The sequence below is a fragment of the Pomacea canaliculata genome, linkage group LG11, assembly GCF_003073045.1.
Source record: "Pomacea canaliculata isolate SZHN2017 linkage group LG11, ASM307304v1, whole genome shotgun sequence".
Lineage (NCBI taxonomy): Eukaryota > Metazoa > Mollusca > Gastropoda > Architaenioglossa > Ampullariidae > Pomacea > Pomacea canaliculata.
The window spans coordinates 17,159,881-17,172,954 of record NC_037600.1 but is presented as its reverse complement, the minus strand read 5'-3'; the positions used below and the strand labels follow the sequence as shown (position 1 = coordinate 17,172,954).

The 13,074-nt window shown below is 38.8% G+C and overlaps 1 protein-coding gene across 10 annotated transcripts in view; it reads right to left on the bottom strand.

Moving 5' to 3' along the window:
• LOC112575524 (pre-B-cell leukemia transcription factor 1-like) overlaps positions 1-10,642 on the bottom strand; it is a 30,599-nt gene extending 19,957 nt beyond the window's left edge. The window contains exons 1-4 of one of the 10 annotated variants that reach the window (XM_025257452.1): positions 10,041-10,642; positions 9,079-9,152; positions 5,678-5,925; positions 3,257-3,447 (exon numbers count right to left, since the gene is read on the bottom strand). In XM_025257452.1, coding sequence (XP_025113237.1) covers positions 3,257-3,447; positions 5,678-5,925; positions 9,079-9,152; positions 10,041-10,243 — 716 coding nt within the window. In that variant the 5' untranslated portion in view covers positions 10,244-10,642. The remainder of the gene's footprint in view (positions 1-3,256; positions 3,448-5,677; positions 5,926-9,078; positions 9,153-10,040) is intronic. The other 9 variants (XM_025257451.1, XM_025257454.1, XM_025257450.1 and 6 more) reach the window with 9 other exon arrangements.
• Between the last annotated feature and the right edge of the window lie 2,432 nt (positions 10,643-13,074).

Sequence of the window (13,074 nt, the reverse complement as noted above, 5' to 3'; positions counted from 1 at the left end):
TTTTACTTTTTCAAAACTACTCGATCAAATTGTGTCAGCTTTCAAGACCATATGCAGCCATTATTTTCTCTTCATCTAGTACTATCATGTGCGACGATATCAAGTGTCTGTGAATAAATTGGATGTATTTTCATGAGCCTTGCTTGTTTGTTATACAGACTATCCAGAACTTGTTTTGAAAGTGTACTAAAGTGTCCAGAAATTTAAAAAAATCTTCAAGCCTTCATCTATATCTCAGAATATTTTCAATTATAATACTGATAGTAGCTAAAAACACTTGTATATCAAATACAGTGAATTTACAATTCAGAAAGAAAATCTGCTCCTATCTCTAGAAACTGCATGCATCATGTCAATATTTTTCTTTGGCCACTCTACACAACTGCTTGTATTTCATAGCTGGCCTAGGTTTCTGGAAGCTGCCCACCAAAAATCTTGGAAACCTGACACAAGAGTCCAGAGCAGCGTCTAGATCTGACTTTCCCAAACTCTGCATCCAGGTGGTGTACTTAATTTTAACTGACAGGAGAAAACCTACAGCAGATACCAAGTGCTTTACAGAATACTGGTGATAATAGCTTGCAGGAACCTGTGACAAACGCTGCACATCAAGAGGTACTCTTTAACCAGACATAAACCCAACTTTTGTATCAGCTTTACAAAAATGATATTAAAATTACCTACCTTAAAACTTTAATATAATCTGCATTCTAAATTTAATCTATAAATATTTCCCACAACCTCTACCGAGAGGGAAAATTAGGACATATTGTTTGTAAAGACAAAAGTCATAACAAATTTAATAAAAAAAATTTACAAAGGAATTTTTTTTAAAGGTTAAGTGCTTGCTTTTCTTTCACATAAGCTAACATTGTAAATTGAAGCAAGACTAAAAATAAATTTTGTTCCTGACCTTTTTCTCCTACTTCTGAAAGCTGGTTCCTAGAGCTACACAGAACAGTACAATGTTGTAGGTCTTTTCAGTGAATTTATTATGGCAAAGAAATAACTTTCCATGTTCTGTTATTTCTCTACAGCTCAAAATTTGTATTATTAAAAAATATTGTTAAAAAAAATCTATCAAGCTTATTATTAAGAACAAAAGTTTTCAAAGTTTTAAGAATATCACATTTATTCTGTCTTATGTTAATATAAAGTTTCTCTTTATTTTTCAAAGGTAAATACTATCATATATGATGATATTTCTAAGCATTAAAATAAAATTCTGCAGATTTCTAGACTTAGATTTTAAAAAAAATTTCCTACTGAATGGTTTTAAGAGTTCCTTTCAGTTTTGTCACAGACCCAAACAATTAAAAAAAGAAATTAGACATCACCAAAAAAAAAAACAAAACAAAAAATACACAAAGGGGAACCTCAAGTGTTACTTATATTCCACTATTCTCCTCCTACACGCATCCCTCGTTTACTTGGCGTTCTTTCATGTTCAAAACAACGCACTTAGTAATGAGACATTTACAGCTGTATATTTGTATTATGATTCATAGTGTAAACATTTACAACTGTGTAGTACTGTACACATTTGTAACTGATTAGTAATGCACATGTTTATAACTGTGCAACTTGTAGTGCACTTATGGCACAACTACATGATTAGTATGTAGAAATTCAACCAAATAATTAGTAAATGTCAGTCTGCACCCCAAACGCCTGCCCCTCCCCAAAAAAGTCTTAAATGAAAAAAAAAAAAAAATGCATTTTTATGACAAACCGATGAAGGTGTTAAGTTCAATTAACTTTCCCATTTTAAACTTATATTATTCTCAATCATAGATCTTCTCTTTGGTCTTCTTTTAAATTAATAATACTATTATAATGATATAAATTATAATCAGTCATTAAGTTAAAAAATTTAATATATCAAAATCTTAATTTGTTTATAAATTCTGTTTTGAGGTTCCCCTTACTTGAAAGACATGATAACCATATACAGACAGGAATTTTTTTAAACTGCATCCAAGGCATTATGAGTAAAGATACTCGTACATAAATGTGTGTATTTGTGTGCATGTAGATGGGTACTGAGACTAGAGCAGAGGACACATGCATATAAAAGATCAACAGTCTCTTTTAAATATAACTGCAGCTTTGGATGATATGCATATAACAGTGAGTACATTCTTGAACAACTTCTTAGAAACTAATAAATAATAAGAAATAATATTACATGTTATCATTTTAAATAGCATTTAAAGAGACAGAAGTACTGTCCATTCTGAAATGATTTCCTTCAAAATGTAAAGAAAGTACTCAGTATTATAATGTTCATCCTGTTACTAATTTAAAAAGTGATGAAAACTCTCATTCTTTTTCTTGTGGTGAGTGAATCTCCTGTGTGTATGCAATTTATCACAAGTAAAGGTACATGCAGTCTCTTTCTGTACTCTGTTGCTATATAAGCTGCAGCATTTGATCAACAAGCACTCTCTCCAAACACTCTGGCATCAGAACTGCCATTTTTACAAATACATTTCCAAATTCTAATTTCAATATTTATATAGAAAAGGTATTCAACTTTATGCTTCAAATCAACCTGAAACTTTTGAAACCTGACTTTATGCCTTTAAATGATAAAACTTTAGTGAAATTGGACATTTCCCACTATTAGAATAAAAAGGAACAAAAGTACCTTCTACATGATTTTTTAACACATAATTTTTCTTTGTTCACGCTGTAACTATGCATCTGAAAGTGATGTTCTGATATATTTTAATTATATTAATTCATATTCTTAATTACACCATTAAAACATCAAATTAATTAAAAGAGGTGAATAAAAATTCATTGTAATGAAATTTAAAACTAACCAAAATCAAATGGATAACAGATTTCACCACCAATCTTTATATATCTGCCAGGTGCAACATGTTTTCCGGTGAGCTTGGTGTCAGTGGCGAGGTCCCGTCTCCAGGTGTTTCTCGGCCTTGGCTTCCAATCGATTGGAGACATTAGTCTAGTTAAATAAGTTCTCCTACTCCTAGGTGCCCAACTACCTGCATTCCAACCTTTGATGATAAAGGTTTCCTGATCCTAACCATAGGAATATACAAAACCAATATTGTGCCCCCCCTCTGCTAGTGACAAACTTCAAATGCCATGGACGTTGAGCAAAATTGCTTTTTACAAACTGTTTCTTTTAGTCATTATGATTTTGTGACTAAAAGAAAGGAAAATGACAGTTCTGATGTCTCACTCTTTCAGTCTCCTGGTCAAGCCAAAATTTAAAATTTCTTACCTGGCATCTAAGAACCTGGACCTTAGGATCATGACTGCCTCACAAGTGCTCTGTTTTAGCTGCATTTCGATGGCCGAAAACTTTTTGCGAATGATTGCCACCATTCGTTCTATCTCTTTAGGTGCAATAGGTCGTGTTCGGCTTTGTTCCCGAAGAAGATTTACGACATGAGTGGTGAATTCATTGCAAGCCTGAAACAAAGTAGAGACAATGGTATGCAAAAAAGAACTATTACAACATGCTAAATCACTCATCACTCCATATCATTGAGCAACCTATTGAGTAGCAGTCTATCTTATTGACAACAGCATGCACAAACCAAACTGAATAAGCTAGCTGAGGAAGCAGAGAAGACTGGCTTAAAGGTCAATTGAAAGGAGACTGAAGTGATGAGGATCAACAACAAGCAGGAACTCCCAATCCAACTTCAAGGAGAGAACATCCTGGAAACAGACTGCTTCACCTATCTGGAGCATTGTCAACAAGGACGGTGGAGCGGACGATGAAATCAAAAGACGCATCAACAAGGCTAGGCATGCTTTCAACAGCATACACCCCATCTGGAACTCCCGAGCATTATCCTTCCACAGTAAGACATGCATCTCCAACACCAATGTGAAGGCAGTCCTACTATATGGTTCTGAAACCTGAAGAGTGACAAACACCACCAGCAAGCTCCAGACCTTTACCAATGCCTATGCCATATTCTGGGAATAAGATGGCTTGAAAAGATCCCCAACAGCAGCCTGTGGAAAAGAACCAACCAGAATGCCACTAGCCAAGACATCAAAAAGTGCTAATGGGGCTGGATAGGAACACAGTGTGCAAACCAGCTGACACCACTGCCAAGCAGGCACTTGATTGGAATCCTCAGGGGAAAAGGAGAGTTGAAAGACCAAAGCAGACTTGGAAAAGAACAGTAGAAAGTGAGGCAAAGGACATCAGAACCACAGGGGCCCAACTGATGGGGGCTGCCCTATACGGATCCGCTGGAGAGGTGTTGTTGCGGCCCTATGCTCCTCAAGGAGTAACAAGGACTAAACTAAACCACTCATCAACAGAAATGTCAAAAAAGTAAATAGTATTAAGAGAGTTGTGTTTGCCTGTTGCAGGGTAACAAACATGGGTAAAGGTGTCATTCTATTTTTAAGAATGAGTACTGTAAACCCTTCTTTGCTACCCATAAAAACAAAAAAACTGTATGCCAGTCAATGTGAACTGACTCTCAAAAATCCCCTGGGTTTGAAATATTTGCTTTATACTGCTATAAACCTACACTGTAGTAGCCTTTGGCAAGACTTCTAAAAACAGGGCTTAATTATGGTCCAGAAAATGGAGGAAATCCTATCTGCAAGGATTTGAGCATTTATAAAGTCAAATTATACAGAACACAAAATAGAATCACAAAAAACATAAAGACAAAAGTCAATTGTAAAAGTAGACTCTTACTTAGTGTGACAGGAAATCGCATAAGATTTTTGTCCTACAAAGAGGCTGAAGGTGCAGATTTATTAGATTTACAAATTTTTTTTTTCATTACGAAAACATCTTATTCTCTTACTATCAATCTCTATCAGAATTCTAAACTTGGTATCTAACTGATAACCTTTTTTATTTTTTGTTGTCTTTTTCGGCTTTATTGAAATTCATTTTGAGATGGTTTTACTTTCATCGGTATCTGATGGGCAGATGACTGATTTTATGTCTCAGACTATGATGTAATTGATTTTATTTTTAGTATTAATGCAGATTGTCTCCTGTTCTTTTACCTCTCAAAGCAGTTGTGATTACACTCACCAAACATCATAAAACTTTGTTAGGTCTAAAAGACATTCTGGCATTCCCATCATTAACGCTCTGAGGTCATCCTTTTCGTGGTTTCTTAACACTCTGTATGGCCAACTTCATGTGTGACATGGTAATTGTCTCATAGGTAACCCTAGTTTTTCCTGCTTTCACCAAGGTACGCTACCAATCTCCCCACCATTCCTGGTCAGTTGGCCCATCAAAAGGTTTAGACCCTGTTTATGACACTCCCTTTCATATTTTTAAAAAATTGGACGTTACAAAAAATGGAAATCTGGAAATATCCTAATGGCACAGAATTGTAAGCCCTGTACCTGTGCAAACCTAGCATTCATTTACTCTCTAATGATTTTTTCCTCCCTAAATGGCTACAACACATCAATCACTGCAATCCATAAAAATCATCTTTACTTCTATATTTGCTTCTACAGAAATTGCATCCACTTGGCACTTCTAACATGAGGAAAAACAAACTAAAAAACTAACAAATGCAATTGTATATTAATACTTTATGTTGTTTTTTCCTTACTGACACATAAAACATATATACTGAGTGTTACACTGTCCCTGTAGAAAAGTGCATCACCTTGTTCTGATAATATTTTATTTATTTACCTGTTCATATTTCTCCAACTCTGTGTGATAGATCTGTCTAATCTGGGCAAGCTTTGCACGATAGTCTGAGTGTTCAATAGCACTCTCTGGCTGCCCTCCTGATGCTGCTGCAGCTGTTGCACTGGCTGCTGCAGATGAGCCCCCACCCTTTTCTGGACCAGCTACTCCTTCCGCAATAAGCATGTTATCAAGCCTCATCAACTGAGGATCTGGCGGCTCCTCTTCTTGTGTGTTGCGTATGCTCAACACTGAAACGATTCAAATAATTATTTAATGCAGTTTAGTATAATGAACTCTACCCACCCAGCCACCACCCCCCCACCACCAAAAACAAAACAAAATCGGCATGGCACTATCTCATCCATAAAATGAATGAGTTTTTAGAGTAGTCAGAAAAAAATATGGAGTTTCACCAACCAGTTGCATGGGGGGAAAAACCCACATCAATGTATTAACATTATTATAATCTTGATGGCGTAGTCTTTCTCACTGACTGGAACCAGATGCAAAGCATGTAATAGCAACAGCAGTTTTCAAGGTTTGCAGGAAATGTTTTATATGATAAGACTAAAGGTTTCCAGGCTTCCAACACCAAATAATTTACATTTTCAACCCCCTTGGCAAGTTTTCTTTATGTGAATTGGATTTCTCTTATGCAGTTGATGTAAATTTTATGTGACAAGAAACACTGTTTTAGCATTCCCAATCTTTTGTTCTACAACTAGCTTTCCTTGTTTCCGGAGAGACTTAATTACCATCACTATTGTATGTATATAAAGTGATCTAAGTTCTTCATCTGCCCATCAATCAGCCAGCTTACCCTGTCAGCTCCAGCGCATAACCCAAGGCAGGGTTCCCAGGGATCAGGGATGGTGCCAAAAAAGGACCTTAAAAGGACCTTAAAAGGACCTTTCATGCATTCGTAAGGACCTAAGTGACAGTCATCAATGCTTATGTTTTTCTCTTGTGTGGTCGGAAAGATGTATTATTTATGATCTGTGGTCTTCTCTATGTTCTCAAATACATGTATTTCTAGTAATAAATAATCAAAGAGTTAATTTTGATGCCTGTCTGCCATATTTAGATTAGATAACTTAAAAAGTGTCCTTAGCGCGCTGATAACATACACCGTTAATGTTCCAAGTTTTCTAGAAATCTAAGTAATAATAATTGCAAAACCTGAAAGCCATTCTTTGGTGTAATACAAAAGTCAGTTCACGTGTCTCTCTCTCGCACGCACACTCTAACGGGAAGAGAGAGAGAGAGAAATAGAGCTATGCACAGTAGTACTAGAAGATCAAAGTTCAAGAAAGAGTAAGTTTCTAAAGACTTTTTAAAAAGAGTGTTTTTTGCGAATACGGAAGGGCAACTAGTGTTGTACAGATGTGTAGACAAAACATGCGGCGAAAAATCGTCGGTATTTTGCGCCAAAGTCGACTCCGGAAATAAATTTGTGGTAATATTTTATCGATAAAAGGACTTAAAAGGGTCACAGAGAAAATGTAAGGACCTGTGTGAGAATTTGAAAGGACCGCATGGCAAATAAAAGGACTTAAAAGGCCTTTTGGCGAAAATTCAATATAAAAGGACTTAAAAGGACCTTGCAAGGACCTGGGAACCCTGCCAAGGGATAGTGTCTTTAAGCTTTTAAAGTATGGACTCCCATCAATCTAGAGAGAACTGGGTATAAAAATTGTCTAGAACAAAGCATGGATCGAGAATGACTAGAACACAGAAAACTTCTGCTTTCTTAAGGTCTGACAAGATGCTCAGTCACTGACACTGACAACTTATCTCTGGCTACCTCTGCAGAATTTATCTTAATGCCTTGTGTGACAGGTAAATGCCAGGAGGAATTTAGAGGGCACCAAGAATAATGACAGTGATAAAACTGTAGGAGTTATATCATGTGCCTTTGCATCTACTTCACAAATGTACATTTCAAACCTGTATTTATACTAGAGTGTATAATTTATAAGGCACATGCTATTACCAGCTATTTATAAACAAAAGGTGTCTTGGCATTACTGTGATAAGATTTTATATAAAGCAGATTTATAACTTTATTAAAAATACTATAATAACCTTGCATAACAATCAGTATTATGAGAATTGTCAAAACAAAGTAACGAAAATGGGAGGTTACCCTTTTTGATCTAGGAGCTGGTAGGAGGATGATTATCAAACTGAAAAATAATGTTTCTCAATTGTTTTTTCAAAACTGTACTTTTCCGATACTGAAACTCTTCTCAGACCCTGTCTATTATTATCATTCATGACATTGCTCAGCATTCAACATTCCCAACTGAAAATATGCATAAATGTTTTGGGGTTATCAAATTTTGGTATGCTGGTTAACAGAATGATACCACACACATGGGTCAGTTAGTTAAAACGTATTAATGATAGATGCCACATGCTAAATGGAACAGCATTGTTTCTATTTTTAGCCATTAGGCATTCACAAACTAAGACTAGGAAAATTTTTGACATTTGTGTCAAGACGTGTCCCCAAATAAACTTCTCAGGGATGGAGTATACGGTTTCAAACCAATGAAAGGTTGTTGAACAGGATTCTTATCTCCTTTTAATTCCTGTTTGCTAATGGATGATAGTGATTTCCCTAAATGGTTAAGGATATTCTTAAAAAAAAAATGTACCACAGATTTTTTTAACTCTTTGTTTGAAAATAACAACTAGGTGATAGAATATCCTTATAAAAGCTCAGAACCCTCATAAATATTATCCTTTGTCCTCCCTCTCTTCAGGTTTTTTCCACTAGAAAGCTATGTATGGAAACTTTTAACCATAAAATTTGTCTGCAATAAGAAAAGCACAAAGTAATAATGCCTGGTGCATTTTTTTCTCTAATTTGTATGTTTCAGGGCTTCTGCTTACGCAAAAAATTGCGTACAGTACGCATTAAAAGTTCGGAGGACCCCTTCAATTTTCGTCAATGGGGTCCCCTCCAAAGTTGGGCGAAGAACAGGGACCCCTTAAAAATCTGAAGGGGTCCCTGGGACCCCAAAGAATTTAGCCTTAGCAGAAGCCCTGTGTTTGTTCCACCCATAGATACCACCCTATACTCTGCAAACTGATCAGTGAAAGTGAACCAAAGTTTATAAACATCACAAGCTCATACTGATGGGCTAGAGCTGCAAGTCCATCACAATGAAGGAGTCTGTCTTTCCAGCATCCATTCTATGAGTGGGATGCTAACAAGAACTACAAGCCCAAGATGATGCTCAAACTACTAAACAGCTGCCTAATATGTTGCCCAACCAACCATTCAACACCTTTTCTCTGCATACAACCGCTAATGGCAGACATCATCATTTTTAATAGATTGGCTAAAACATTCACTTAACAACTAGAAATTTTCATTCAGAAGTGAACCTCACCTGTCTTCTCTTTGATTTCACAAAGCACACTGAAGAGTGCAGGTTTCATTCGATGACAATTCAGTGTGTGTTTCCTGATGGTATGAGAAGAGGCAATTTCAAACAATATTCCACACTTTTGCTACAGCACTAGATATGCCAGATACTTTTTATATGTTATCATTAAGGATAACCTTTTTTATGTTCAAAACAAAATTATGAGAATATCATGCAAATGGATGATTGTATGCAAATCTTGCAACAGACAATAATTACAAATATCATCCTCTCTCCTATCTATACTGCAGGAATCTGTGTAGGCCAAAAATACAGATGTTTATTTATATCTTTGTTGCCAGTGTCTATGGTTATGTTCACTATTCAAGTATCATTACTGCTATCAACTGATGCTGCAAACAGTGAAACTATGAGAGGAAGAGTAGGAGAAAATGTGCTGGGTATAATTATGTGGGCGCCTGTAGTCAGTGTGTGTGGAAATATCTGAATCCTGGTCTTAGAGATGAGCTTTTCTCATGAAATCCCTCATTTACTGCTTTTTATTAGTTTATCGGGTTGACATGTACCTGAGTGTATTTAAACGAAATATCTGATTGAATAATGTTTGGCCATTTCGTCTGTACGAACAAAAAACTTTTATCAAGATATATGGAGTCATTGTTCGACTCCTGTCACCAGCTCCTCTGGCTCAACTCTCCTTAGTTTCTATTACTTTAACCATGCGAAATAGTTCAAACATTTGCTAACTTGTGCTCCTCCAATAATCAAGTCAGGACACAGTTACAATATGTTTACAACAAATGATAAGAGTTGCAGTCAAGAACTATCTGAATGAATACCTAACACATCACTTGCCCTCAGTTGGTTCGAAATATCCCCGTGTTTGTTACGGGGCCCTGCTGAGGTTAACCATAGCGGAGAATTCGCAAGCAAACGCCTTCACCAAAATAGCGAAATAGGTTCACCTGTCCACTGACCTTGCCTGGGCCTCATCAAGACTTTGGTCAGTAATTGTCATAATCTGCTGAAGAATGTCTCCAATTTCTTGTTTCCTCTGGTCTGGATCTGGTGCAGCTGACTGCATTCCGTCGTATCCCCCTTGTTGCGGCATGACACTCGCCATGCTCACTGGGCCTTGGGGATGCATCAGCCTTTGTTGGTCGTCCATGTTGGACCCGTACGGAGCTTCCAGCGTGAATGGTGGTTAGGGCGGCGAAAACGCCGGCGACCAAAACAAAAAAAATATATAAATACTCTCCCGTGCCAACACTTGGACGAGTGTCGAACCCTTTGTCTAGCGGATCCGACAACGTGGACAGCCGTTGTGTCGCATAAACACTTGTCTTCACTTTAGCGGGAAAGGGTGGGTACTTGATCACTGCCACTCAAACTCCCTCAACATGGCAAATGGCGGCCTGCATGCATAAAATGGAGGCACTCAGCAGCTATCGACCAATCAGAAAGCAGCTTCTGCAAGCTCCCTCTCACGAAGAGACGCGGCGAAGAGACTGGCACAGTGACCTATTTACTGTTTCCACAGCAGCTGTCGTGGTTTGCAGACCCGCCTTTGACGAGTTTGATGTTGATTGACAGGTTTAGACGTTTTCGACAAGGACCTAGTCCTGGTTGATTTATAAGTAGTCTAGGCTAGCCGTAGCGGAAGCCGAACCTCCCACTTCCGATTTTCGATTTTTTTTTATCTGCAGGGAAGATGAGCAAGATGGGGGGCAGCTGCAGAAGGGGACGAAGGCAGGCAGGCTGTGTTCCTTATTCTTTCATCGATTTGGGGGCAAGCAAAATAGATAGTTTAATTGTGAATAGAGGCGACTCTGGGAACAAAGATTCTGATCCTGACACATCACTGAGATGAATGCTGTGAAGACGATCCAGCATGGCCGGATCAACAAACAAGTTTGGCTCTTTCAGGCTCAGTAATTTTGAGTCAACACGGAGCTCGACATCAGTAAAATACTGGGCCCTCGGTTGAAAAAATATTTTAAGTGCGCTCGATATTTTGAAACCGCACTTTAGCACAGCATGTGTCCCCGGTCTACAGCAACCATGCACTCTACACAATACACAGAGCATCCTCAGTTGTGTGAAATATCCCAGGGTAACCAAGTGGTTGTAGCTGGCTTTGACGGTTCTGTACAAAATTAACTGTCTTGGAAGATGAGAGGTTCCTGGGAGGCTACCGTCGTGTAGCAACATATAATGCTTAATGAGTTGAAAATGCGCCATCATACTTTACGAGAAAAGTTGCTGGAGTTGGGCAACGATCTTCTAGTATTCCATTTTATTAATAATGGCTGCCTAGATAAATTTCAGTCAGCGTATCGTCCTGGCTTCAGCACAGAAACTGCTCTTCTTCGTGTGACAAATGACATTCTTTGTAGTGTCAACTCTGGCAACTTAGTGCTGTTAGTATTACTTGACCTGAGTAGTGCGTTTGACACCATCAACCACCGCATGCTGCTCCAGAGATTGTCGTCAGAAGCTGGTATCCAGGGCGCTGCACTGCAGTGGATTGCCTCCTATCTTGCCGAGAGATCTCAGAGAGTGATTGTCGGCTCTGCAAGCTCTGAGGCAGTTCCTCTGGTGTGTGGCGTACCACAGGGCTCCGTTTTGTGTCCATTATTATTTTCGCTATATGTTTCACAGCTTGGACGGGTCATTGAACGCTTTCAGATGGGACGTCAGTTCTTTGCGGACGATACACAGATTCTGAGCAGTTTCCCCCCCCCGACCCGGCAGTGGCTAGGGTTGCGCTTCAACGACTTGAATCTTGTTGTGTTGCGGTGAAGGCGTGGATGACCAGGAATCGTCTTAAACTCAATGACGACAAGACAGAAGCGTTACTGTGTGGCCCCAGGGCCAGACGGGAGCAGATTGGCATTAGTGCCGTGCAGGTCGGTGATGCCTCCATAGCCTTTGCTGACTGTGTACGGGATCTAGGGCTGTTTATTGATGCAGAGCTCTCCATGTGCAACCATGTCAGTTCTGTTGTGGCTAAGTCCTACTACTTTTTGAGGACTTTAGGTAGACTACGGCCCATGCTGACTCAAGCTGCTGCAAACTCACTTGCTGTGGCTACCATCACATCACGATTGGACTATTGTAACAGTGCATTGTGGGGTATACCTGCTACTCAGTTGGATCGGCTCCAAAGAGTTCAAAACACAGCTGCCAGGATTGTCACCCGTGCAAAGTCGTCCACTGAGCACATCACCCCGATCCTACAGAGCCTTCATTGGCTCCCAATGAACAAGCGTATTGACCACAAAGTACTTTCGATTGCTCAGTCCTGCATGTTTAAAACTGCTCCTGACTATTTGCAGGAAATAGTTCCTCCGTACCAGCCGTCACGTAGCCTGCGCTCAGGCTCCCAGTCACGCTTCTGTCTCCCTGCAGTGGAAGACACCAACAAGAAGCGCACTGGAGCCAGGGCCTTCAAAAATGCGGCACCTAAGCTGTGGAATGCTCTGCCATCGTCACTCTCCACCATCACCTCACCAACCACGTTCCGCAAGAAACTGAAAACCCATCTGTTTCTTTCAAGCCAGTCTTAAACTACCAAGAAACACTTCTGTCCATTTTTTACTTTTCCTGGTGTTTTATATATTTGTTCACTTTTTTGTTCTTCATTTGTTCTTTTTTTCTGCGCAATGAGCATTCTTCGGAATGGATACCTGCGCATTACAAATCGACATCATCATCATCATCATCATTAAGAACCATGCTAGTCTCTGATCTGTGATGTCATTTTGTTCTGACGTCAACTTATTTTCACGTCACTCCATCTGTCATCTGTGACGCCTCTTGACCTAGTCCACAGGGAGGATAAGGCGGTGTACAAGCCCAGTGTTATTATTATCTGTATAGACAATGGCGGGGAGACATCAAATGCCACCCTATACTGTATATTATTATATCGCGGGTTTTATCATCCTCGTCCATAAGCAGCATACACCGGCATACCCTGTCGTATGGGATGTTCAC